A 24,752-nucleotide genomic window follows, 5' to 3' on the forward strand; every position below is an offset into this window, starting at 1 on the left:
CTCCAAATGCTAACGAATGGACATTTCTGTTACAAACTACACGTTGGTTTCACATGTAAACTATCATGGCGGCGTTTGAGTTATGTTAAACGTGAAGTGAATATTTCTAAAATGGAGTTGAATAACTCTTTTTTTAGTGATGACGAAGAAGACCAGTGTGAAAAAGTCGGACAGGCAAACGCCTCAAAGGTAAAAATCTTCTTAAATCAGACCAATGTTTCAGCTCGTGAAAATCTTAATACTTTTGCGAAATAGTTACAGGACAGTGCTCGAAGTCGAACAGTTATTTTGGTGACCGCCTTATATCCCTACGGCCTAATAGTCCTAGGGCGCAATAGTCCTAAGGCCCGGTAGTCCGACAACTGATAATGAATCTGGAATTTAAATGCGAACAGTACCCGAAAATGCATGTATATTATTATACCAGTTGCAGAAAGCATCAACGTACATCAAACAAGCCCAGAAGCTTACCAAAGATGTCATTTCAGCTATTCAGCGAAACAAATATTTATAACAGTTTTCCAGACAAAAGGCTCTGTAGTAAACTTGCTAAGATAAACTTATCTGCCTATTTAGATTTGACACTGAAAATGGTTATAAACAACGAAAATTTACGAAATGTAGCGAATTTAAAAAGAGCATAATCTTGAAATACGTATTTGATGTTAAAAAGAGTATATAATTTCATATTTTAACACTGCAATTCTGTTAAACATATTCCTTAACAAATATCATTTTGCGAACAATTTCCATCATTTAAGGAGAGAATAGGTCAAAGAAAGGAGTAATTAAACACAAAAAAAGTCGTCAAGTACAAACGTGTATTTATCAATTATGGACCTCAACAAGGTGTTATAACGCCTTGGTATAATTAAATAATGGCCGAGGATGTAGACTTAGATCATTAATTTCTATATTAGGTATGTAATTCCTTTGAAAAATGTCAAAAGAATTTTCCGATTTATATATTAATTACAGGTTACAGGACGTCACCCTGAAGAACTCAACGTATGAGTAATGATTGATGTCACAGAAGGTATATTGACTCGATGTTTCTATAAATAGAAACTTCGAGTTGATATGCTATAGTATATATGGAACCTCACGTGACCATGCATTAAACAATGGGAAAAGAGCAAAATCAGAGCATATCTAACACATCAAGTCAATATACCTTCTGTTACGCCACTACTCAAACGAAGCTTAACATTACATGTTCTGAACTTACAATAAGCTACAGCCAGTTTAGGAGGGAGTTCAATAAGATATCTTTCTAGAATAAGATCTTGTTTATATATTCTATAATTTGTTCCTTTCTTTGAATCAAATACCTCTTGTCTCCAATTGTGTATGAATTTAGTTGTTAGTCTTTGGAAGACTAGTTTTTAACCAATTAACACTTTCGAATTCAAGAGAATCAAAAACATTTCCCAAATAAATTTCATTTAACATATCCTTAATAAAGGTTGTCTATTGTATATTATAATGGGTTAAAAGTTTATTTAACTTGTCACCAATTGACTTAGTCAGTCGGTCTCCTGTATGTGTAATAACCAACCTACCCACCCCCTATCGAACAAACTAATTACTGACCTAATGTCCCCACTATTGACCTTTAACCCTGAGTAACAGAACAGACTGGCATCTTGTCCACGCACGCTGTCAGAGCGCAGGTTTAATTTAGATATGGAATTTAATAACTTTACACAATATTTACAGTGAAATTAATAGTGGAAGTTTTGAGGGTTTAACCAAACATATCCCTAGCGCACTGGGCTGACCTTAACCTACTTGTCTTACCCTCGGACGCAATACCCTTTCAACCGAGGCACTGTCAATGCACCTTCATACCCCACTATTTCCGGTAACGACAAAATTATTGCTCACTGTTCGAGACCATAGTGGCTAACCGTCATTATAATTACTTGTCACTGTTAAACCCAACCCCGGTAAATAGACGGTAAAAACCTGTCTTTCTCCCGGCTAATTCCAGTCTGTACTAGTCTCATTATAGCTGATAAGTACTAATTCTGCTACAAGGCCTATATAAAAAGTGTTATCACAAACTCAGCGTACTGTTTCTGAGTAGTGGTTACAATTGTTATATATTACTATCAGAATGATTTCTGTATTATTTTATTCAATATTAAATGTATATTCTATCTGAGTTTGGAGGTAATAAGGAGGCATGGTGCACCATAGTGCCTCCATTCTGGAGACTGCTGGCACTCACCAGTGAATAGGCTTGCTCAACCAGTCCTGCAACCAATCTGCTGAATTGTGTGCGTGCACGAGTATTTATACCTGCCACGCAGTAGAGAAGATGGCTCACATTGCTTGTCACCACTCACGATAGACCAATCAGAGCGCTCGTCATATAGCTCCGAAGGCTATAGTTTCTATCATGGTCGTCTGTAGTGCTGGTTTTGAACACCTGAAATCTAGCTTGGCTCTCTATAGCTCTTTACGATCGTAATTGATCGTAAATTAGTAATGATTCAAGTAATTAAGCTTTATAGGTATCAACCGTGTCCTTGCTTTACTCAGAGGTGATTTGAAAAAATACATCATAGTCATTTCCCGCCCAAGGCTGCTCCGTTACACCTGCCCTGTTAAAACGCTTGTTAATCCATGATTTCCAGTGTATTACCCACAAAATAGTTGGCTTTGTTTTTTGTCAAATATGAACAGGTTGTGGATTTAGAAAACCATTTTTGTTGTTGTTTTGAAAAATAGAAGTCTGTAACAGGGCGAGAGTACGTAGTGTGCCTCTAGCTTGGCTCAAACTGACTGGTCCACCACTCAACTGACTGAGCTAAAGGGAAATCCCCCCCAGCTCGAAGCTAGAAGACGGCAGTATCACTATAGGTATATACAAGTAAAACCTGCTACACTCCCATCACATAAGAGTCAGACAATTTCTTATCGGAAGTTATTTTGCTGATTGTTGTCATTTCTGAAGGCTTATTTCTTTGATGCCCAGTCAAATGTCAGATGAAGTTAGTCAGAAGGAAAGATGTGATAATAATATCTATAACTTTAACCATTTACCAAGCTGATAACATCAATGTGTAATTACAGTTAGGTATTAATTAATCCATAAATATAGTTTAACCATATCTCGTGACATCATAGGCAGTATTTAGAGGATTAAGCTTAAGTATGATGCATCCTTTCAATAACAGTGTTCATGATTATGGGTGGCCCGATGGCCAGAGGCTATAAAAAGTCTGGTCGGTCTATGTAAAATCTTATCATGATGGCCCTATTCCCTATGCAAATTTGACATAAATTCTTTTATTCTGCATACATGGACAAATTCTGATTTTGACGTATATTTACTGAAATGCTTGACAAGGATAAATAATTATATTTGATGATTATGAAAAATCTGTAAATTCAGCAATTTCCATTGGATTTTGTTGCTTTAGTATTACAAAACTCTTAGAAACATAACAATCAATCTTACGGTCCTTTCATTTTTAAAACAATACATGTATGTGATGATATAATAGGTCTATGAAAAATGGCTGGGGAATAGAATTTTCTTTCTCTGTTGACTAATTATCTATGGAAAATTCACAGTCACTTTCAGACACTTCAATAACATTTGACCTACTTTTAAATATTGTGGCTAACCGCTTTGTTACTACAAACAAGGGAATGTGAGTTCAAGCAGACAGAAAATGTAATGTACAAGTAAAAGTGAGACTTTTTTTTTCCTATTTATTGGACAGGTCACTATATTGATGTTTTGTCTTCGTCATTAAAATTAACGTTAAGCAATGTAAATAGTTTCTTTAGATTTATTTCACGACTGATTATGTCAATATGTTTGTTTATTTATGAAAAAGAAGTAGGCAGCATTCATAGGCATTTGATATCTTTGATAGGCATTTGATATCTTTGAAAAATATTATATAAATGTTTTATATTGTTACAATCTCAAAAAGTAACCATCGGTCTGTACCTCTAACATTGTTTGAGTACTGCACAATATGCTTTTATATACATGTACATACCCATACCGAAATAAAGTACAGAAAAGCATACTTTTATGCTGCTTTTTGTGACATATTTTAGTACTTTTTCTAAAAACTACAAAAAAAGCATGCTCTTTTAGTACTTTTCCAAACACAATATTGACCATCAGGGCAGAGTACTTTTTTGTACTTTTTTTGGACTTTAACATTTTGCAGAGTACTTTTTTTGCACTTTTTTTGGACTTAGAATTATTTACATGGTATGAGAAATGTTTAGAGTACTTTTTTCTGACTTAAACATTTTGCAGAGTACTTTTTTGTACTTTTTTTAATTTAAAATTTTTCACAGGATGAATGAGAAATGTTCAGAGTACTTTTTTTGTACTTTTTTGGGACTTATGGGACTTCATAAGGCATGACTATTTTCAGTGTACTTTTATTTTGATTTTTTTTTCTACTCCAAATTTTTTTTGGTGAGGGGGAGGGGGGATAAGAAAAGTTTTTTTTTAATAAAATTAAATATTTAATTAAAAATTGTTTACAATTGATAATTAGGGAGAAATATAATTTAACTACCGGTAATTAAGAGATGTTTATTTCATTAAAAAGTGAATGTTGCACTTACATTTTTTGTACTTTTTTCCCTCACAGAGTACTTTTTTTGTACTTTTTCTGTATGGTGTAAAACAATAAAGCCTGTTTTAGTACATTTGTACTTTTTTGACTCATTTTGGAGCCAGGTAAGTTCGGTTCCAAATTGAGTAAAAAAAAAAAGCATGCTTTTTTTGTACTTTTTTTTAACATATTTTTTATGTACTTTATTCCGGTATGGGTAGTTTTCTAGCTTTTTATGTTCTATACAAGCATGTGTACCATTTAATATTCATTACTTTAATTTATGATTTTTTGATTTTTATTTACAGAAATGGCTAAACTCTACATTTGCCTCACTGGCCCAGCTGGAACAGGTCAAACCCAATGTGTACAATGTTGGCTTGGTGGACCCGAGGGAACTAAAGGGAAATAACCTGACCAGTAACAACAAACGGAGTCAAAGCTTCACGGACCTGACCACCAACCCTCTTCTATCGACGCTAATCAGCCAGAAAACGGCCTGGTATGTTTCTTGTTCATTTTCTAAAATAATTACCCTGATGCACATCCTACCATATATGATACATGTACCTCTAGTTCACAAGTTTGAGATTAATTACCGTGATTATCAGGTGCTGAAATAAAAGTATGAATGTCCAACACCAATTACTAAGATGACAACAGCTGTAAATAGGATGTATAAGTTAACCAAATCAAATCACCATGAATAAGCTGGTGTAAAGTTCACCAAAATGTATACATCACTCTGTAGTAAGCAGGAAATCAATAAACTTCAGAGCTAAACACATAAAGTATATTTTCGATACCTAAAGCTGTTGTGCAGTGAATTGTCGTTAAATCTCTTTGATTTTATCATTTGGTTACGGTAAACCTCAGGTTAATTTGAACCGCCGGATAGTTCGAACACACAGTTTTTTCCAGAAAAACCGTAATTTTTTAGCTAGTGATAGTTCGAACACTGACTTTTTATAATCAATCCTATTTCGGATAGTTCGAACACGTCAAATTATGAACGTAAAAGTAAGATTTTTGTTGGCAAACCGGCGCAATGGGGTCCCTAAAAATGGCGATATATTTTGAATATTGCAACAGTTTTGATGTTTGGAATAAAGATTGTATAAATGATCATTATAATGACCATATGACAGATAAGTAATGAACATTTTAAGCCACAAATAAAAAATATTTATGCTGATATATCGTACACAAAGCAGCAAGGCCAAATGTTTAATCTTAGGCCCGGACAATGTATATTTAAATTCGCTGTATGGAAACACGTGGAAGAAACCGCCAATGTTTGTTAAGTCCAATCTAGATACGGATATCAGTTTAAGTCGGTATTAAAATATGCATTCAATCTATCTTTAATTAGCCAATCAAGGTGTTAAATTACCTGTAAACACGTGCCTCACGCTGGCTTGGACAGGCCAGTGACGAGGTGTCACAGCGAGCATCAAAAGTCAGCCGCTTGGTCACAGCAAGCACAGGCGTCTGCATCTGGTTTTGGAAAAATATAGGTACTATGTCCTACCCCTACTATATGAACAAGGTGAGACACTCCATGAACCGGAAGTTGAGGGTACGCTCCAATTCATTTTGAAATTAGACCAAATTTGACGAAAATATTGAATGTCTGCTCGTTCAATCAACGTACCTTAATTAAGAATCCTCTTTTTGCAATGTATGCCAGGTTTTTGTCGCGAAGTTACGTTTTTTAATATGAAACAGGACACGAAGTATCCAAGTAGCGGACGATGCATCAACTATGGAACGGAAGTTGATCTTTCAAGCAAGCAGTTTTGCAAGTTGCAGTCTGATTGGTTAATCAAATTAATTGACCAATCAGATTGCTTCTTGCAACTGCTCGCTTGAAGAGTTCCAATTCCGTTCCACAGTTGAAGTATCGGAGTGTCTCACCTTGTTCATATTGTAGGGATAGGTTATTATATTTTTATCAAACCAGAAGCAGACGCCTGTGCAGCAAGTGAGTGTGATTACATATTCAGCTCCAGCCAAAACAATCCACGTGTTGGGTAATTGAACAATAGATACGTAGATTTCATCAGGTTAAAACTAGTTACGTAATTTTAGAAGCTGACAATATGCAATCGAGTTTTGGACAATCTGACAGTCACAGTGCGCTTGTGACCTAATTTTACAAAATGAACGTAAACAAATATGTTCAACAGCAGTTTCGTAAATGCAACCGGATTTTCTTTAACTAAAAAGTAAATAAATAAATTTACGTTTGTTACGAAATATAACAAAGATCTAACTAGATTTTCTGTGGTTTAAATAAAGTTTCTATCTCAGTTAACGGACGTCGATGTAAATTATAGGCCGTGATCGTGAATGGTGCTGGTCCACGTGCACATATGCACGCGGCTTCTGCTACGCAATTAATTATAAATTCACCAATTAAATGCTCATGTTTACGAGAAAATGGTTGAATATAATATCTTCAGGAAACTAAATACTTTCCCTAAAGATTTTCTGCCTTACATTGCTTATGCCAGGTACATCGGTACAAAAGTGGTTTTATACCGATTTCAACTCGGATAGTTCAAACTCACGATTTTTTCCTGAAGCTTAACTTCGGATAATTCGAACTGGTCCATCAATATTTATTTAATTTTGTTCGAACTAACCGAAGGTTTACCGTAACGATAATAAACATGATTGCTTCTTGATTTGGTTTATGACAAAGCGATAATATCAGTATCAAAATGTTACTGATTGGTACCTATTTTGCTTTGACCCAAAGGTCAGAAGTCAACAGTGTCTTTTTCTAACATTAGAAATTGCATGGAAATATGCTATTTGGCTTTCACTTACTTGGTGATTCACAAAAGAAAATATGTAGTTGCTCCTGGAATCTTCTGCTTCAAGATATAAACTTTTTCAAGAGTGATTTTCAAAAATGTAAATTAATCAATACTCAATAAAGTTTCCGCACCACAATTGATTTTTAGGAAACAATTTTCACAGAAAATTAAAACGCTCTATTTCATAATAACTCCAAACCTGAGGTTATTATCTAAGCTCAATTAGGCATGCATACCCAGTGTATCTTTAACTTATAGAATGGACCGTCTAAAGTAAAGTATTGATTTGCTTATGAGATGTTTAAAGGTAGTTTAGTTATGAAATCAAGTCATGAATAATCTATATGTTATTGCTACATGAAGGTGACAGCATCAGCGAAAGTCTTTGATTTAATATCTATGTGTCAAGCTTTCTCAACAGAAATGATTAATGTTCATAAAAACACAGCCAACAATATCATAATTACCATAATAAACGTCCCATCTCCTGCAATCAACACCCTTTCCTTTCTTTGGGATTGAAGCACCTCTACTCAATGTTACACTATAATTATAAAATACCATTTTCAAAATATATTTTTATTTATTTCATGTTTATGTTATGTATATTTGTAGAAAATGATTATTTTTGTTCATACTATGGATACTGTTCATTATATTACGGAAAAAAAAGACACAAAAAAAAGTGTTCAGGATGCCATATGAGTGGTTTTGTTTTATCTGGTAATTTTCAGACTTTATATCATTGGGTCTTTCTGGATCTCAGTTGTTTTAAAGCCACAGGTGTTATCGTAATATGAAGGCAGACCATAATTTTTTATATTATCTTCCCTATAATAACATATTATCATATTTAGAAATCAAAATATTTTTCACCCATGCAGAACTTGCAGAATTTAAGTTTTGGTGTTTTTAAATTCTAAAAACATTTGAAACCTCATGGGGTTGTTAGTACACCAAATACGATAACAGAGTGATCTTCTGTAAGTGGTGTGGCTGTGTAACTTTTAAACGTAACAAAGCATCAGCTTATAACAGAAGATAGTCTGCTCAGGAGATACATTGATTTGAAGAATCAGCATACTTTCATACAGCTATTGAGTACATCAAGATAATGGCTAACATTCAAATCAGGTAAAAAGTGAAAATGGTGAGACTGTTGTTCAATGGTGGAATAGTTCAGGTGTGAAACATTATACCAATAGCTCAGAATCTACATCTGGGTTTGTCATCAGCGTGAGGCCACCAAGCACTACTGTTCCCTTGTATTGTTTAGGATCTCCAACTTCCCTTCACTACGTTATTGTGACTATTTCATGTTAGCATGTTATATAAACAACAACCAGAATCAGGCAGAATATGTAAAATAAAGCATGAAATTAAAAGTTTTGTTTCCTTTTAACAGGGGTAGTAATGGTTCGATACCAGACCTTGTTAAACAGATCGGTCAGATTGATGGACGACCACATCGGCCGGAGAGTGCCAAGACTTCAGCCAGGAGGTACCGACCCTCCAGTGGGAAAAAACAGCGTCCAGAGAGCGCTAAGGAAGGCTCACTTCCTCCCCGACCACCTAAAATATCAGGTCTGTATCATGTTCCGAAGTGTTTTTAAAGGAACAAGTTTTTACCCCTACTAGATGTTTATTACTAAAATACTGCTGTAACTACATATGAACTTCAGGAAAAATCGAAATACTTGCACAGTAATAACTGATTAATAGAAAACAATGTATTAATGCATTAATTTCTTTTATTAATCATCTGTTGTTCAAAGCATGATTAGCTTAATCACATGAGTAGTGAAGTTTTCCTTTCTCATTTACTGCAAAATTTGTGATTATATCTTCACTAAACTCATCAAATAAGATTGGAGTTCTTAAGATTCTTCCCAAATTTAGTAAATTTTGTATTACCAGAAATGATTTTATCTTGATTTGAAAATTGTTGTTAAACTGTGATTAGCCTAAACACTTTCAGATATTTTATTTTAAAATAACTTCTATCAATAGGTATGTGCATGTATCTTCCAAATTTCACAGCAACTCTTTAATTGTCAAAAACAAAATTGGTGTGTATGAAATTATACCAAAGCTTCATTAATCATGATTATATTTACATATCCCTTAATACACGTTTATGAATAAGTTAACAGCAGAGTTACAGTGTATAAAGTACTTATTGTTACACTCTGAATTTCTTGTTTTAGTTAGGGGAGCCAAGGTTGACACTGTGGGTCGCCCTGCTAAACACACCCCTTACCAATCTGTGACTACAGGCTGGGCTGGACCACCGGCGGGGATGAAGTATCCGGACGCTCCATCAGAACAGGGTCAGTATATATATATGTAGATAGAGGTTCATCTTCATCAGTCAATAATTCTTTACACAAAAACATTTTTTTTGTATTATAAAAATACTCAGTTTTTAGGTAAGAAAAAACAACAAAATAAAATGCACTGCAATTTTCCTTCAGTATATGAAAATACATTTATTGCTTGATGGGTATGAAGGATGTCTTTTTTACTTTGGAACTTTCTCCTACGTACTGTTACACTGTTACATAATGTAAATATGGAATTATTTAAAACTTCAAGTGGTATCTTAATGATGAGAAAATAACTTATAAGTAATATTTCATCCATCATCATTCCAATATTAAGTCCTAAATAATATATAACATACTGCTCAGCTAGAGAGATCGTTTTATCTTGATCTGTCAAACTTCAGAGTTGTAATCCAGTAGTCTAAAGCTTAGTTTCTAGGGAATTCAGTGATTTAAATTGATATTATTCATGCGCTTTGTCACAAGTATGTACTGTCCTAACGATGTATCCACTAAAATCCAGCAACATTCATGTCACCAATGTTATGTTATAGGTGTGGCCAGTGTCCCTCACTCAGTACCTTGTACCCCACCTCCCCCACCCCAGGGTACACCTGTACCTCACCTCGATATTAATGTGGAAATTCCTAACGAAGATGAGGGAGACAGGTAATTGATATATACTTCATTTATATCTTAATTCTAATATTCAAGCTAATCATTTTGGTTTTCTATATATGCATATTATAGAGTTATCTGTCCTTGCAGGCAGTATTGATTGTGATTACTTATTTTGTGATAAAACAAAACATTCTCAAAAAGCAATATGGCATTGTGGTTGAAATAAAAAAAAAGATGATGTTAGAAATTGTTTAAGGCTGTAAATCACAAAAATAACTCACTTCATAGTCATTATTGATAACAGAAAATAAAGTTGCAAACAAAATAAATGGTGAAACTCTTTTTATTATCATTTTTTTATAGTTATGCATCAAGCTTCTTCTTCATATATTACAGTTGTTTACAATATTTGTTATGTTTAGTGATGATGACGACATGGTGAAACTGAAATACACAAAGACGAAGACAGAGGCTCCACACCCAGTTGAACTGCTCAGACGCCCCACCCCCGAGTCTCTCCACCTCAATCTGGATATACCAACCATGGACGAGGAGGAGATTGAGGAAGACAGTGACCTTGACACTGAAAGGTATGAGTATAGTACAGTATAGTATATAGTTATATGAGAATAAAAAAATCCAGGTTATATTTGTTAATAAGGTAAGACTGGTCAGATGTCAGATTTATACAATAACTTTGCATGCCTTTATAAGGTTCAGATTCACATAAATGGAAGTCTTGTAAATTTTAAATAGCATCTAGGATATGCATTGGAAAGGAACAGTACTTCTATTGTTTATATATAATATTGAAATTAGTTTTGCTTTATAATCTTTGTTTGTTTTGGATAGATTACTGGAAAAAGCTGAGAAGTATTCTACAAGTAAGAAGCCAGACGACGACGACTTTATCAATCAAGTGACGGAAGCTAATGAATCTGGTGACTTCGAGGAAAGCCATGACAAACCTGTTGAGCCCACCATTCCAGAGGAAGATGAAGACTCGTTTTCATTTCACAGTAGGATAGAATCATCCTCCGACAGTGACGGTGACTGGACTGATGAAGAAGCACCAATTAATCCAGCAGACTCCAAAAAATCTAGTGAGGAAAGTAAACCAGTGGAGAAGTTTGTCGTCAAGTTTATAGAAGAGAGAAACGTAACCATAGACATCACACCCAGAAATGCTGGGCACAAAGTAGGGAGGCTGTCCCCAACAAAACAGGAAGGTCAGAGGTCAAAGGGTAAAGGTGTTGTGAGTGTAGAGGAGGAACAAAAACTTAAGGCCGCCTTGTCTGTGAAAAGTGCTGGAAGTAAACCCATGGTAGGGTTTGTGGATTATTCTGAAGGAAATGCAGAGAGCTACGTACCGCAAGTTACAGTGACAAAGAAAGGTCAAAGGCCGTCATCTGCGGTGACTAAAAAAATAGAACATGACAGACCGCAGGTGAGACAGCGTCCTAGTTCAGCTACAGCAGTGAGACCAAGCAGTAAACCCGTGGGAAGGTCGCTACAGAAACCAATAACACAAATTATTGTGGATTATGGAGAGGAGGAAAGAAAGAGGAAAATATTACGAAAAAAGTTACGAGAGAAAGATGTTGTTACAATGGTTGAACAGGTTACAGTGTCAGAAGATGAAGCTAGTGAAGAATCAGATGAAGATGTTGAAATTACTCCAGATTTACTCCGCCCGGGATCTCCAACAAAATGTACTTCTGAACCAACTAAAAACTATTACGAAATCTCCAGGCAGTCGGCCATTGGTCGATCAAGTGTTGTAGATAAAATGTTTGAGAAGTTAAAAGAAGGTGCATCAGGACAGCCCACAACAATGTTAAGTGATCTGGGAGAAATTGACTCTAAGGAAAGTGCTGCAGTAAAAAGTGTGTTAGATTCTCAGCTGTTACGTATAAACGAGAAACAGATGGTGACCCATCAAGTCGATATAAATAGGGAGAAAGCCAAGGCCATCCGACCTCCTAGTGCTAAGGTATGGACTTGCTAACCTCAGTAAAAATATAGAAAACATAAAGGGAATCAACCCTTCTATGAAATAAAACTATGCTAATGACACATTTATTGTCTATCATTATGGATATATTCATGGACGAAAAAAAAAATGATGTCACAATGATAAAAAAAATTTAAAACATTTTAATGGGAAAAATGTTATGGAGAGTTTATGTAAAAGTTATTGCCATATTTGTTTAACAGGTACAGCACAAACCTCCGATCGCCAGGACAACAGATGACCATGAACGACCAGGGTCAAGGTTAGGGTTTGTTGCCATGGCACCCGAGAAGGATTGCGATCACACTGGTAACAAGAAGGTATGATGACAGGCCTCAGTCTGTAGTCTGTTTTATACTGGTATTTATTGTGGATCATATCTACATGTGTCCCACTCATGAATGGTTCAAAATTAATTAACTATGTATACAATGTATATTCCAATTGCTGTCAAAACATATTTTTTTACTTTTAGGTTACTAGACGACCCATGTCTGCACAATCTAAGCAAACTAAATCTCCTTTTAATGATGAGAAGAAAGATATCTCTGATTTGGTAGAAGGTACAGAAACTACAGCAACACAGCAGGAAAATACCCCAAGTTCAGAAGTCCCAGGATTTACTGACAGACAGTTAGAAATACAAAGACTTATGAAAAAACATTTAACTCGACCTTTGTCTTCAAACTCTAATAATCTCCCTTCACCGAAATCTCCCAAATCACCAAAATGTAAAATTCCTAAATCCCCAAGTACTGTCATGTCATCAGCTAGAGCAGATTCAAAGATGTCGTCATCAAGATCAGAACCAAAGGTTGCCTCCCCAAGGTCACAGAAGGAGAGAGCGATCGACGACATGATAGAGAAGCACCTAAAGCGACCGGCGTCAGCATTTACACCAGATATTATGAGTGAATCATTTGGGGATTCTTCCCCAGAGCCACCCCCCTCTCCAGTGCCTGTAGCCCCGGAGACAGAATCAACACCACCAACATTAACCCTACCTACCACTGTAAGTGAGTTAGTTCATAGTACCTTGATACAATGATCAAAATGTCAAGGTTACTGATACAAAGGTCAATATGTCAAAGTTACTGATACAATGATAAAAAATGAAGTCATATTTTTGTGTAGAAATATGATGTTATGCTCACAAAATATGAAGTAATCAATTGCAAGGGCAAATAACTCTGTAAAATGTAACGGCGGAAAAACCTTGGCGGAACTAGAAGTGATGGTCTTCTGTAAATGGAAGCGAGAAAACAAATGTAATAAATAGAATATTCCTTGTTTCTTAATGAACACCAACAATATTTCATCTCGTGACCTTGATATTTTTCACTCATGCTTCACGCTCGTGAAAAATATCAAAGTTTTCACTTCACTCGTAAAATATCACTGGTATTCATCAAGAAACAAGGAATATCCTCTATGTATTAAATTCCATATACAGTGAATATACTTAGATCAGTTGTGTTTTTACCAAGAGAAGCTCACTAAGGTCGTATCCAGAAGATGTATTACATTTGGTATATAGTAAATATACTTAGATCAGTAGTGTATTTTGATCAACAGAAGCTCACTAAAGGTCGTATCCATAAGATGTATTACATTTGGTATATAGTGAATATACTTAGATCAGTTGTGATATCAACAGAAGCTCACTAAAGGTCGTATCCATAAGATGTATTACATTTGGTATATAGTAAATATACTTAGATCAGTAGTGTATTTTGATCAACAGAAGCTCACTAAAGGTCGTAACCATAAGATGTATTACATTTGGTATATAGTAAATATACTTAGATCAGTTGTGATATCAACAGAAGCTCACTAAAGGTCGTATCCATAAGATGTATTACATTTGGTATATAGTAAATATACTTAGATCAGTAGTGATTTTGATCAACAGAAGCTCACTAAAGGTCGTAACCATAAGATGTATTACATTTGGTATATAGTAAATATACTTAGATCAGTTGTGATATCAACAGAAGTTCACTAAAGGTTGTATCCTTAAGATCAGTTGTGTTTTATCAGCAGAAGTTCACTAAAGGTTGTATCCATAAGATGTATTACATTTGGTATATAGTAAATATACTTAGATCAGTTGTGTTTTTATCAGCAGAAGCTCACTTAAGGTCGTAACCATAAGATGTATTACATTTGGTATATAGTAAATATACTTAGATCAGTTGTGATATCAACAGAAGTTCACTAAAGGTTGTATCCTTAAGATCAGTTGTGTTTTATCAGCAGAAGCTCACTAAAGGTCGTATCCAGAAGATGTATTACATTTGGTATATAGTAAATATACTTAGATCAGTTGTGATATCAACAGAAGTTCACTAAAGGTCGTATCCATAAGATGTATTACATTTGGTATATAGTAAATATACTTAGATCAGTTGTGATATCAACAGAAGTTCACTAAAGGTTGTATCCTTAAGATCAGTTGTGTTTTATCAGCAGAAGTTCACTAAAGGTTGTATCCATAAGATCAGTTGTGATATCAACAGAAGCTCACTAAAGGTCGTATCTATAAGATGTATAACATTTGGTATATAGTAAATATACTTAGATCAGTTGTGATATCAACAGAAGCTCACTAAAGGTCGTATCTATAAGAGTTTTGTTTTACCAACAGAAGCCCACTAAAGGTCGTATCCATAGAGCTGCTTCACTTCCTAGTCCAAAGTCCACACTTGTGTCGGAGCTGACTGCTGCTGAGAGGTACCACATCTAAATTCTTAGGCTACACGCAATAGCATCTGAACCTCAATATCCTGAACCTATATAAGATACATTGTACCTTCCATTTTAAGATTAATCCTGGAACAAGTTAAAAATTTAAATTGAGGGTTTCTTCAATCTTTGTTCGAGAAAATACTGTAGTTGTTGTTTTGTGAAAGTTGTAACCTTCCCACTTCTTTACTCCTTCAAAGGTCTGGAGCGGGAGTTAGCTGTAATCATGGATGTGCCCATGGACATGGCCATGCAGAAACACCGGGACTTTCATCTAAAACTAATGGTAATATATAGACATAGCTGTGTATCGTATTTTCCTGACAATAAACCACATTTTTTCAGGTTTTGTACATGTATAAGACGCACTGTTATATAAGCCGCACCCAAAAGTTAGGCCCATGCACCCACGTAACCATCTGTGATTCATGTTTCTGATACGATCGATCTCTATTGAAGTACGGTAATGCTTATCGATGTTTAGAATCACGAAAACTGTCTGTAAACTTATACTGTAAATATATCACAAATACGGATAAGCCGCATTGATGTTTAAGCCACACTACCAATTTTCAGGGAAAAAAGTCGCGGCTTATACTCCGGAAAATACGGTAACAGTTATAAGGCCATAGTTGTGTAACTTTCTGTATTTGATACCTGTATCTAGTAAGACATAATACTAAAATTTACTATAAGGTGTACATATTTAGGCTATTAGCTGAGCAGTGATTTGATACAGTATCATCTTTGATTTTTTATAACAAAGAAAAGCAAAAATAATAAGCTCAGCAAAATACATATTGTTAGAGCATGTTTATTTTTTATTTACAGTAAAGTCTTCATTTTACACGAGAGCCAAATCAGCTCCTGTGAAGAGAAAAACTGCAGCTCCGAAGATACGCTACACAAAACCTCTCTATCTAAACACAGTCAACCACAGCGATGTAAGTTTGTATATTTCACTTAACAACACAGTACTAAAAACCACTCAATAGAGAACTATTGAAAACACACACAAATAAGCAAAATACTCTCAACACAAAGGCTCAGAACAAATTTATAAATACTTCAATCATATACTCACATTTCTGGTTTGAAGCTGATTAGACTGGTTGGCTATTTTGAATAACATAATTTTAAAGATATTTTTGTATTTTGGATGAAAGATTTAAGCCAATCCAAATTGTTGTTACTTGCAGTTTTCCATTTATAGATACATATACATCTTATGGATTATAAGAATATTCCTATTCCTTATTTCCAGTATCCTGAGACAGAGGAAGCACAGGAATGTACCGTGATGCAGGCTAAACTGGCAGCTAAAGGGGTCAACATTAGTGCTAAAACTCTGGAAAGGTAGGCCATACATAACACTACAACCTTGAGTCATGTAACTACATTATCTACAATATCACTGGTTCAGTAGAACTGTACTGGAAAGGTAGGCCATACATAACACTACAACCTTGAGTCATATAACTACATTATCTACAATATCACTGGTTCAGTAGAACTGTACTGGAAAGGTAGGCCATACATAACACTACAACCTTGTGTCATATAACTACATTATCTACAATATCACTGGTTCAGTAGAACTGTACTGGAAAGGTAGGCCATACATAACACTACAACCTTGAGCCATATAACTACATTATCTACAATATCACTGGTTCAGTAGAACTGTACTGGAAAGGTAGGCCATACATAACACTACAACCTTGAGTCATATAACTACATTATCTACAATATCACTGGTTCAGTAGAACTGTACTGGTAAGGTAGGCCATACATAACACTACAACCTTGAGTCATATAACTACATTATCTACAATATCACTGGTTCAGTAGAACTGTACTGGAAAGGTAGGCCATACATAACACTACAACCTTGTGTCATATAACTACATTATCTACAATATCACTGGTTCAGTAGAACTGTACTGGTAAGGTAGGCCATACATAACACTACAACCTTGTGTCATATAACTACATTATCTACAATATCACTGGTTCAGTAGAACTGTACTGGTAAGGTAGGCCATACATAACACTACAACCTTGTGTCATATAACTACATTATCTACAATATCACTGGTTCAGTAGAACTGTACTGGTAAGGTAGGCCATACATAACACTACAACCTTGAGCCATATAACTACATTATCTACAATATCACTGGTTCAGTAGAACTGTACTGGAAAGGTAGGCCATACATAACACTACAACCTTGAGTCATATAACTACATTATCTACAATATCACTGGTTCAGTAGAACTGTACTGGAAAGGTAGGCCATACATAACACTACAACCTTGTGTCATATAACTACATTATCTACAATATCACTGGTTCAGTAGAACTGTACTGGAAAGGTAGGCCATACATAACACTACAACCTTGAGTCATATAACTACATTATCTACAATATCACTGGTTCAGTAGAACTGTACTGGAAAGGTAGGCCATACATAACACTACAACCTTGAGTCATATAACTACATTATCTACAATATCACTGGTTTAGTAGAACTGTACTGGAAAGGTAGGCCATACATAACACTACAACCTTGAGTCATATAACTACATTATCTACAATATCACTGGTTCAGTAGAACTGTACTGGAAAGGTAGGCCATACATAACACTACAACCTTGTGTCATATAACTACATTATCTACAATATCACTGGTTCAGTAGAACTGTACTGGAAAGGTAGGCCATACATAACACTACAACCTTGTGTCATATAACTACATTATCTACAATATCACTGGTTTAGTAGAACTGTACTGGAAAGGTAGGCCATACATAACACTACAACCTTGAGTCATATAACTACATTATCTACAATATCACTGGTTCAGTAGAACTGTACTGGAAAGGTAGGCCATACATAACACTACAACCTTGTGTCATATAACTACATTATCTACAATATCACTGGTTCAGTAGAACTGTACTGGAAAGGTAGGCCATACATAACACTACAACCTTGAGCCATATAACTACATTATCTACAATATCACTGGTTCAGTAGAACTGTACTGGAAAGGTAGGCCATACATAACACTACAACCTTGTGTCATATAACTACATTATCTACAATATCACTGGTTCAGTAGAACTGTACTGGAAAGGTAGGCCATACATAACACTACAACCTTGTGTCATATAACTACATTATCTACAATATCACTGGTTCAGTAGAACTGTACTGGAAAGGTAGGCCATACATAACACTACAACCTTGTGTCATATAACTACATTATCTACAATATCACTGGTTTAGTAGAACTGTACTGGAAAGGTAGGCCATACATAACACTACAACCTTGAGTCATATATAACTACATTATCTACAATATCACTGGTTCAGTAGAACTGTACTGGAAATGTAGGCCATACATAACACTACAACCTTGAGTCATATAACTACATTATCTACAATATCACTGGTTCAGTAGAACTGTACTGGAAAGGTAGGCCATACATAACACTACAACCTTGAGTCATATAACTACATTATCTACAATATCACTGGTTCAGTAGAACTGTTCTGGAAAGGTAGGCCATACATAACACTACAACCTTGAGTCATATAACTACATTATCTACAATATCACTGGTTTAGTAGAACTGTACTGGAAAGGTAGGCCATACATAACACTACAACCTTGTGTCATATAACTACATTATCTACAATATCACTGGTTCAGTAGAACTGTACTGGAAAGGTAGGCCATACATAACACTACAACCTTGTGTCATATAACTACATTATCTACAATATCACTGGTTTAGTAGAACTGTACTGGAAAGGTAGGCCATACATAACACTACAACCTTGAGCCATATAACTACATTATCTACAATATCACTGGTTCAGTAGAACTGTACTGGAAAGGTAGGCCATACATAACACTACAACCTTGAGTCATATAACTACATTATCTACAATATCACTGGTTCAGTAGAACTGTACTGGAAAGGTAGGCCATACATAACACTACAACCTTGAGCCATATAACTACATTATCTACAATATCACTGGTTTAGTAGAACTGTACTGGAAAGGTAGGCCATACATAACACTACAACCTTGAGTCATGTAACTACATTATCTACAATATCACTGGTTCAGTAGAACTGTACTGGAAAGGTAGGCCATACATAACACTACAACCTTGTGTCATATAACTACATTATCTACAATATCACTGGTTCAGTAGAACTGTACTGGAAAGGTAGGCCATACATAACACTACAACCTTGTGTCATATAACTACATTATCTACAATATCACTGGTTCAGTAGAACTGTACTGGAAAGGTAGGCCATACATAACACTACAACCTTGTGTCATATAACTACATTATCTACAATATCACTGGTTCAGTAGAACTGTACTGGAAAGGTAGGCCATACATAACACTACAACCTTGTGTCATATAACTACATTATCTACAATATCACTGGTTCAGTAGAACTGTACTGGAAAGGTAGGCCATACATAACACTACAACCTTGAGTCATATAACTACATTATCTACAATATCACTGGTTCAGTAGAACTGTACTGGAAAGGTAGGCCATACATAACACTACAACCTTGTGTCATATAACTACATTATTGAGGAATTGACTTACAGTTTTATTGTTAACGCCTAATCTATATCTAGGTTGCAGCTTAAAGGCCAAACAATTGCCAGATATTGGCTGTAGCTTGGCAGGTTTTTTTTGGGGACAGTAACTATAGAATTACATGTGGCTCTACCCTCAAATTGTGGATTGTTCTTCAGTTAACAATGCAATCAGCACCACATAAAAACAGAGAATGACATTTGACAACTTTCAAGATATATGTTCTTGTTAGAAAAATGTTCATGAATAAATTTATCTATTCTGAAAACATCATTGGTTCTGTAGAACTTTACTTTAGAGTGATTATCATTATATCTAAGAGAAGGTGTATTAAAAGTTAATTTTACCTTCCAGAGCCCTGTACCCGCCATCAGGACAGACAACCTACTACGAAATCAAGGCCAGTTTACCTAAATCACAGTCTCTAGGGTAAGTTATAGAGGTGTTTAATAGCTCTGGTGTGGGCAGAATGGGTTAAGATGAATTGGTGAATCGTCAGATATCTTAATTTAGATGATGTTTGACCTTTACACAAAGGTCAGAGGTTTATGTCAAGGTGAGATTATAAAATTCACTTAGAAAAATATCAGTCACAAAAATTGTCCCTCTGGCATACACATGTATATGTTGCTATATTGGTAATACATGTAGTCCTTTTGGAAAATGTACTAAAGGAAAAGGTGCTTGATGAAAAAAGAGCCATGTGTAGGATTGTCAGATCAGAGTCATGATGTTAGTTGTACCATTTCAGTATCCATTTCTAAAGCAATGTCATTTTTATTTTTAGGTTACTAAGTCATCCCAAAGTATGGCTACCTGAGGAATACAAACAGCTGAGGTCAGCAGAGAAAGCTCTAGGTACAACAACTGTTATTGTTTATAATGAAAGTTTTTTTTGTACTCATTGATCATACAATGTGTTATTTATTATGGACATTTATTTTCTTATAGTAAATATTGAATTCTGTATAGCTGGTAATATTCGTGACGGATTTGATTTCAGAAAATCAAATTCATCCAAATTTTCGAAAGTTGATACCTCAAATTAACAAATTTACAGTTTGACACATTTTAGTCATATGAATGACTCTTTTAAATTCTATAGAGATAATTCGCAAAAATAAAACCCAGTGAATAAATTCCAAAAGTAAATCGCAAAATATTACACCTTTTCACAACTATATTACAGTAGTCAACACTTTTTATCGTGAATGTAAATTTACTTAAAGAAGTTAAACGACAAAACAGAAGTTGATACTGATTTTTATCTCATTGATATACATTGTATAAATATAATTTTTTGTTACAGATAAAGTGAATGAAATCATGTACATGCAGAAAAAGGCAGAAGAGCGCAAAGCAAAGATAGCTGATGGAACTGCTGTGAAGAAGAAGAAAAAGAAAGGAAAGAAAAGACCGACATCATCACTAAAAAGGAGCAAAAGTTTTACTTAAGAGTTTAATAGATATCTAGTCTGATATTTATCTTGTTCATTTTGTATCATTCCATGAGAAAGGGTTGCAGTATTTCAGAAAAGCTTTTTTCTTCAATCTGTAAACATTTTGGTGACCAAAGTGGTTTAGAAGCCTGACATTTGACCTTGACCCACAATTTCTGTGTTTATGTGTCCAGGGGTTAAAGTGATTGTTTTAAAATAGCTCCTAGCCATACATAGACCTCTGTCTCACTGTTAAGTTTGGGGGCCCCTCAGAACACAGGTGATTGCAGTGGGTCAGAAAATTTTTCTTCACGTATCATGACTTTCATCCCCAAGAACCTTGCACATCCTTCAGTGATGAATGTAACACACAAACAAACAAAGTTATACAAAGGTTTTATGGGATTCAATCATTTCATTTATAGAACTATAAATACACAAAACTTAACATTAAAAGGCTACATTATAATATAGGTTGCAAACCATTACAGAACTATGCCTGTCTTATTGTGAACTGCTGATTATGTCTGTGATCATTAATTTTTATAATAAATTGTTTTAAATGTCTGTGTTGTGAACCCCATCCCCAACAATCTGTGATATTGGACCCTAAAACCATTTTATTTTATCAAGTCTATTTTGATAATTTGAAACTACAAATTGCCTTGCTTTATAAACCAATGTCATGGGAGTATGGATACAAAGGAGCTACTAATTAAGCTATCTCTTGTAGATGGAATTCTGTCGTAGTGCTATTACAAATGTAGTAAGATTTGTGCTGATGAGTTTGTATAGAATTAGAAATATATAAGTAAAAGTATTGACTGTGTGATGTTAGTGAAAGAACATGTGGTGGTGATAGATATTCATATCATATTAAATTGTCATAGCATTTAGCCAGTTGATGTACAGTATTAGAAATATACACATTTTTATGTTCAAATATATTGATGTCAATGATGAATGTTCATGTCATAGCACTTAGCCAATATACATCTTATAGTGAATACATTTTCTGTTCTGACATTAGTATCAGAAAATTTGTTGGTGATAAATATTCATATCAATCATTTAGTGTTGGGTTTTTTTTTTTACAAATTTTACAAATCTATATTGAAATAAAAGTAATAAACTGATGAATGTCCAGTGTTTGGGGATTTTCATCTTTTCTGATATTAGTCGGAAGTGAGCTGATACATATTCATATGAATGAATGCCTAGTATTTTAAGAATATTGCATTTTCTTATTTTATTGATGAATATGTTGATGAATATAGTCATTTCAATGTAGTCAGTCAATGACTGTTTTGTAAGTATCATTTGTGCTCTCATGTTTAGTGATATGTCTGCTGATGAATATTCATATCAAAGTAATTAGCTAATGAATTTAAAATATCAGATTGTCTGTGCAAGTGTTAATTAGAGCTACCCAGTATATATGCTGATGGCTATTTATACTTAGAAGCAAGTCACGCAATGAATGCCTAGTATTAGAAGATTATGACATTTGCTGATGTTATTGACAATTGTGTTGATGAATATTCATAAAGAAGCAATTTGCTAAGTAATGTCCAGTATTAGAAGACAATTGTCTTTGCTAATGTTAGCAATATATGTGAGTGTGAATATCCATATCAATGGAGCTCGAGCAAACCAATCGATGTCTTGTATTTGCAAACTGTCATCTCATCTGGTGTTAGTTATTTCACATATTACAGAGTTACTCCCTTACAGGTAGGTATTGATTGTAAACTAAATGTATGATGTTTTCTATGAAAAATTAAGTATATTGTTACACGTATAAAAACATTGCGTAACAATCAGTACCTACCGACAGGGACAGATAACTCAGTAATGTACAAACACAGAATATGTGTGTTACACAGTAAAGAAGACTGCCATCTTTGCTGATATTTGCGATAAGTATAGGTGCTGATAAATATTCATATTGAAGTGAAAATAATCCAATGTTAGTCCAGGATTTAAAGTCTGCATTGTCTGTGGATGTTAGCGACTGAACTAAATGTTACAGAAAAGTTATGTTGTTTAATGTGAAACAATTCTTAGATACTTGACAAGACTTATACAAAACCTGCACTTTAACTAGATATGCAATGAAGGAATACATAATGCTAGTTACTGCTGTTAAATACCCGGTACTGAAAATGTACGTATTTTAGTGGTAAAAGTACTTTGTCTTGTCAGTTGATGCTTTGGTGCTGTATTTGTTTTGTTTGGTCCAAGTTGTCGTCCTCCATATTCTATTTTATATAATCAGGGAAAAGTTTTACCTTATTTTGTCTATACAGAAGATTATATGTATACATATTTTTTCCATACCATATATTGTAGGTGTCTGGTTTACATTTGTTGTAGTTTTAAGGGAGAGTATTATAGGGACTTGGGTAAAGATCTGTATCATACAAGTTACAGTAAACATTTAGAGTGTTAGTGGGCATCTAGTTATTTCAGCAGATTTTTGCTTCGAAAGCCATTTACTGAATTATGAAGCTGATGCAAATACTGTTTTTGTTAGATGTATTATAAATGCACAAATTCATCACTGTGCTCATCTGATCAACTTTTGTTTTCAGATAATGTTTCTCTAAAAATGAAAAAAATATACATATCATGTCTATTGTGAATTATACTATATAGTTGATTACAGATAGGTATTACAAATATGTCATGTTACCAAACATGATTCAAATGTATATTTTGTCCTCTGCTTTGCTTGAAAATCTCCCTTCACTGTTACATTTTGCCATAATTTATTTTTCATATCAATGAAAAATGTATGCTGTATGAAATATGAATTCATACATTATTATTGTTTTATAGATTTGAACTGATAGTATTAAATTTTAGATGCCTATATGGATATTTTGATGGTTATTTGAATGAAGCAATGTGATTAATTGCAGAATAAAAAAACTTTGAAAACCTCAGCAAAATATTTGTCTTATATGATACCAAAAAAAACCACAACCAGAGCAGCAAGATTTGTAAACAACAAATATTACAACACCAGTTCTGTCCCAAACATGATCCACCAACTGGCCAACATTACAGACAAGACGGTTATACACAAGATTAATATTTTTCTACAAAATAATGAATAATATAATTGCCATCGAACACCAGACCTAATTAAGTCATACCAGCAGATCACAGAACTAGACACTCCAATCCACACTCCTACAATAAAGAACACATACAAATTTCCATTCTTCCCACACAAACAATAACACGATAGAATCTCCTCCCTGTAGCAGCAACACAATGCATCACACTCGAGGACTTCAAGGCACATATTTCCCACATAGCCCTTCAAGCCCTCATGCACTAGATTTGCACACATCTTTTAATTTATATGCTAATAATTCAATTTTGCTTGTTACAAGCATTTTCATTTGCTTAAAAATTTACTTTATCAGCCCATAAAGGGAAAAAATGGCGTCGCCGTTTGTGTGTGTGTGTGATGTTGCTTCTGATTGGCTGAGATGATGGTGTAATGATTTCATAGACAAAAGAGTCCCAA

General features: G+C 34.5%; 1 protein-coding gene across 1 annotated transcript; it reads left to right on the plus strand.

Moving 5' to 3' along the window:
* The first annotated feature begins 56 nt into the window (after positions 1 to 56).
* LOC138320457 (mediator of DNA damage checkpoint protein 1-like) lies at positions 57 to 24,352 on the plus strand. The gene is made up of 16 exons (XM_069263419.1): positions 57 to 189; positions 4,907 to 5,100; positions 8,829 to 9,007; positions 9,631 to 9,753; positions 10,302 to 10,416; positions 10,791 to 10,958; positions 11,221 to 12,361; positions 12,586 to 12,702; positions 12,858 to 13,394; positions 15,030 to 15,115; positions 15,328 to 15,413; positions 15,959 to 16,071; positions 16,392 to 16,483; positions 20,127 to 20,201; positions 20,560 to 20,630; positions 21,082 to 24,352. Exons 1-16 carry the CDS (start codon positions 112 to 114, stop codon positions 21,225 to 21,227), a joined length of 3,321 nt encoding a protein of 1,106 aa, XP_069119520.1. The 5' UTR covers positions 57 to 111; the 3' UTR covers positions 21,228 to 24,352.
* The last annotated feature ends 400 nt before the right edge of the window (positions 24,353 to 24,752 follow it).

The sequence above is a fragment of the Argopecten irradians genome, chromosome 4, assembly GCF_041381155.1.
Source record: "Argopecten irradians isolate NY chromosome 4, Ai_NY, whole genome shotgun sequence".
Lineage (NCBI taxonomy): Eukaryota > Metazoa > Mollusca > Bivalvia > Pectinida > Pectinidae > Argopecten > Argopecten irradians.

What these genes read in the sequence shown, in the direction of transcription:
- LOC138320457 (XM_069263419.1), top strand. Translation starts at nt 112, where the DNA reads ATGGAGTTGAATAACTCTTTTTTTAGTGATGACGAAGAAGACCAGTGT. An exon ending in AGTGACCTTGACACTGAAAG is followed by an intron (nt 10,959 to 11,220) that starts GTATGAGTATAG and finishes TGTTTTGGATAG; the next exon opens with ATTACTGGAAAAAGCTGAGA. An exon ending in ACTTTCATCTAAAACTAATG is followed by an intron (nt 15,414 to 15,958) that starts GTAATATATAGA and finishes TTTTATTTACAG; the next exon opens with TAAAGTCTTCATTTTACACG.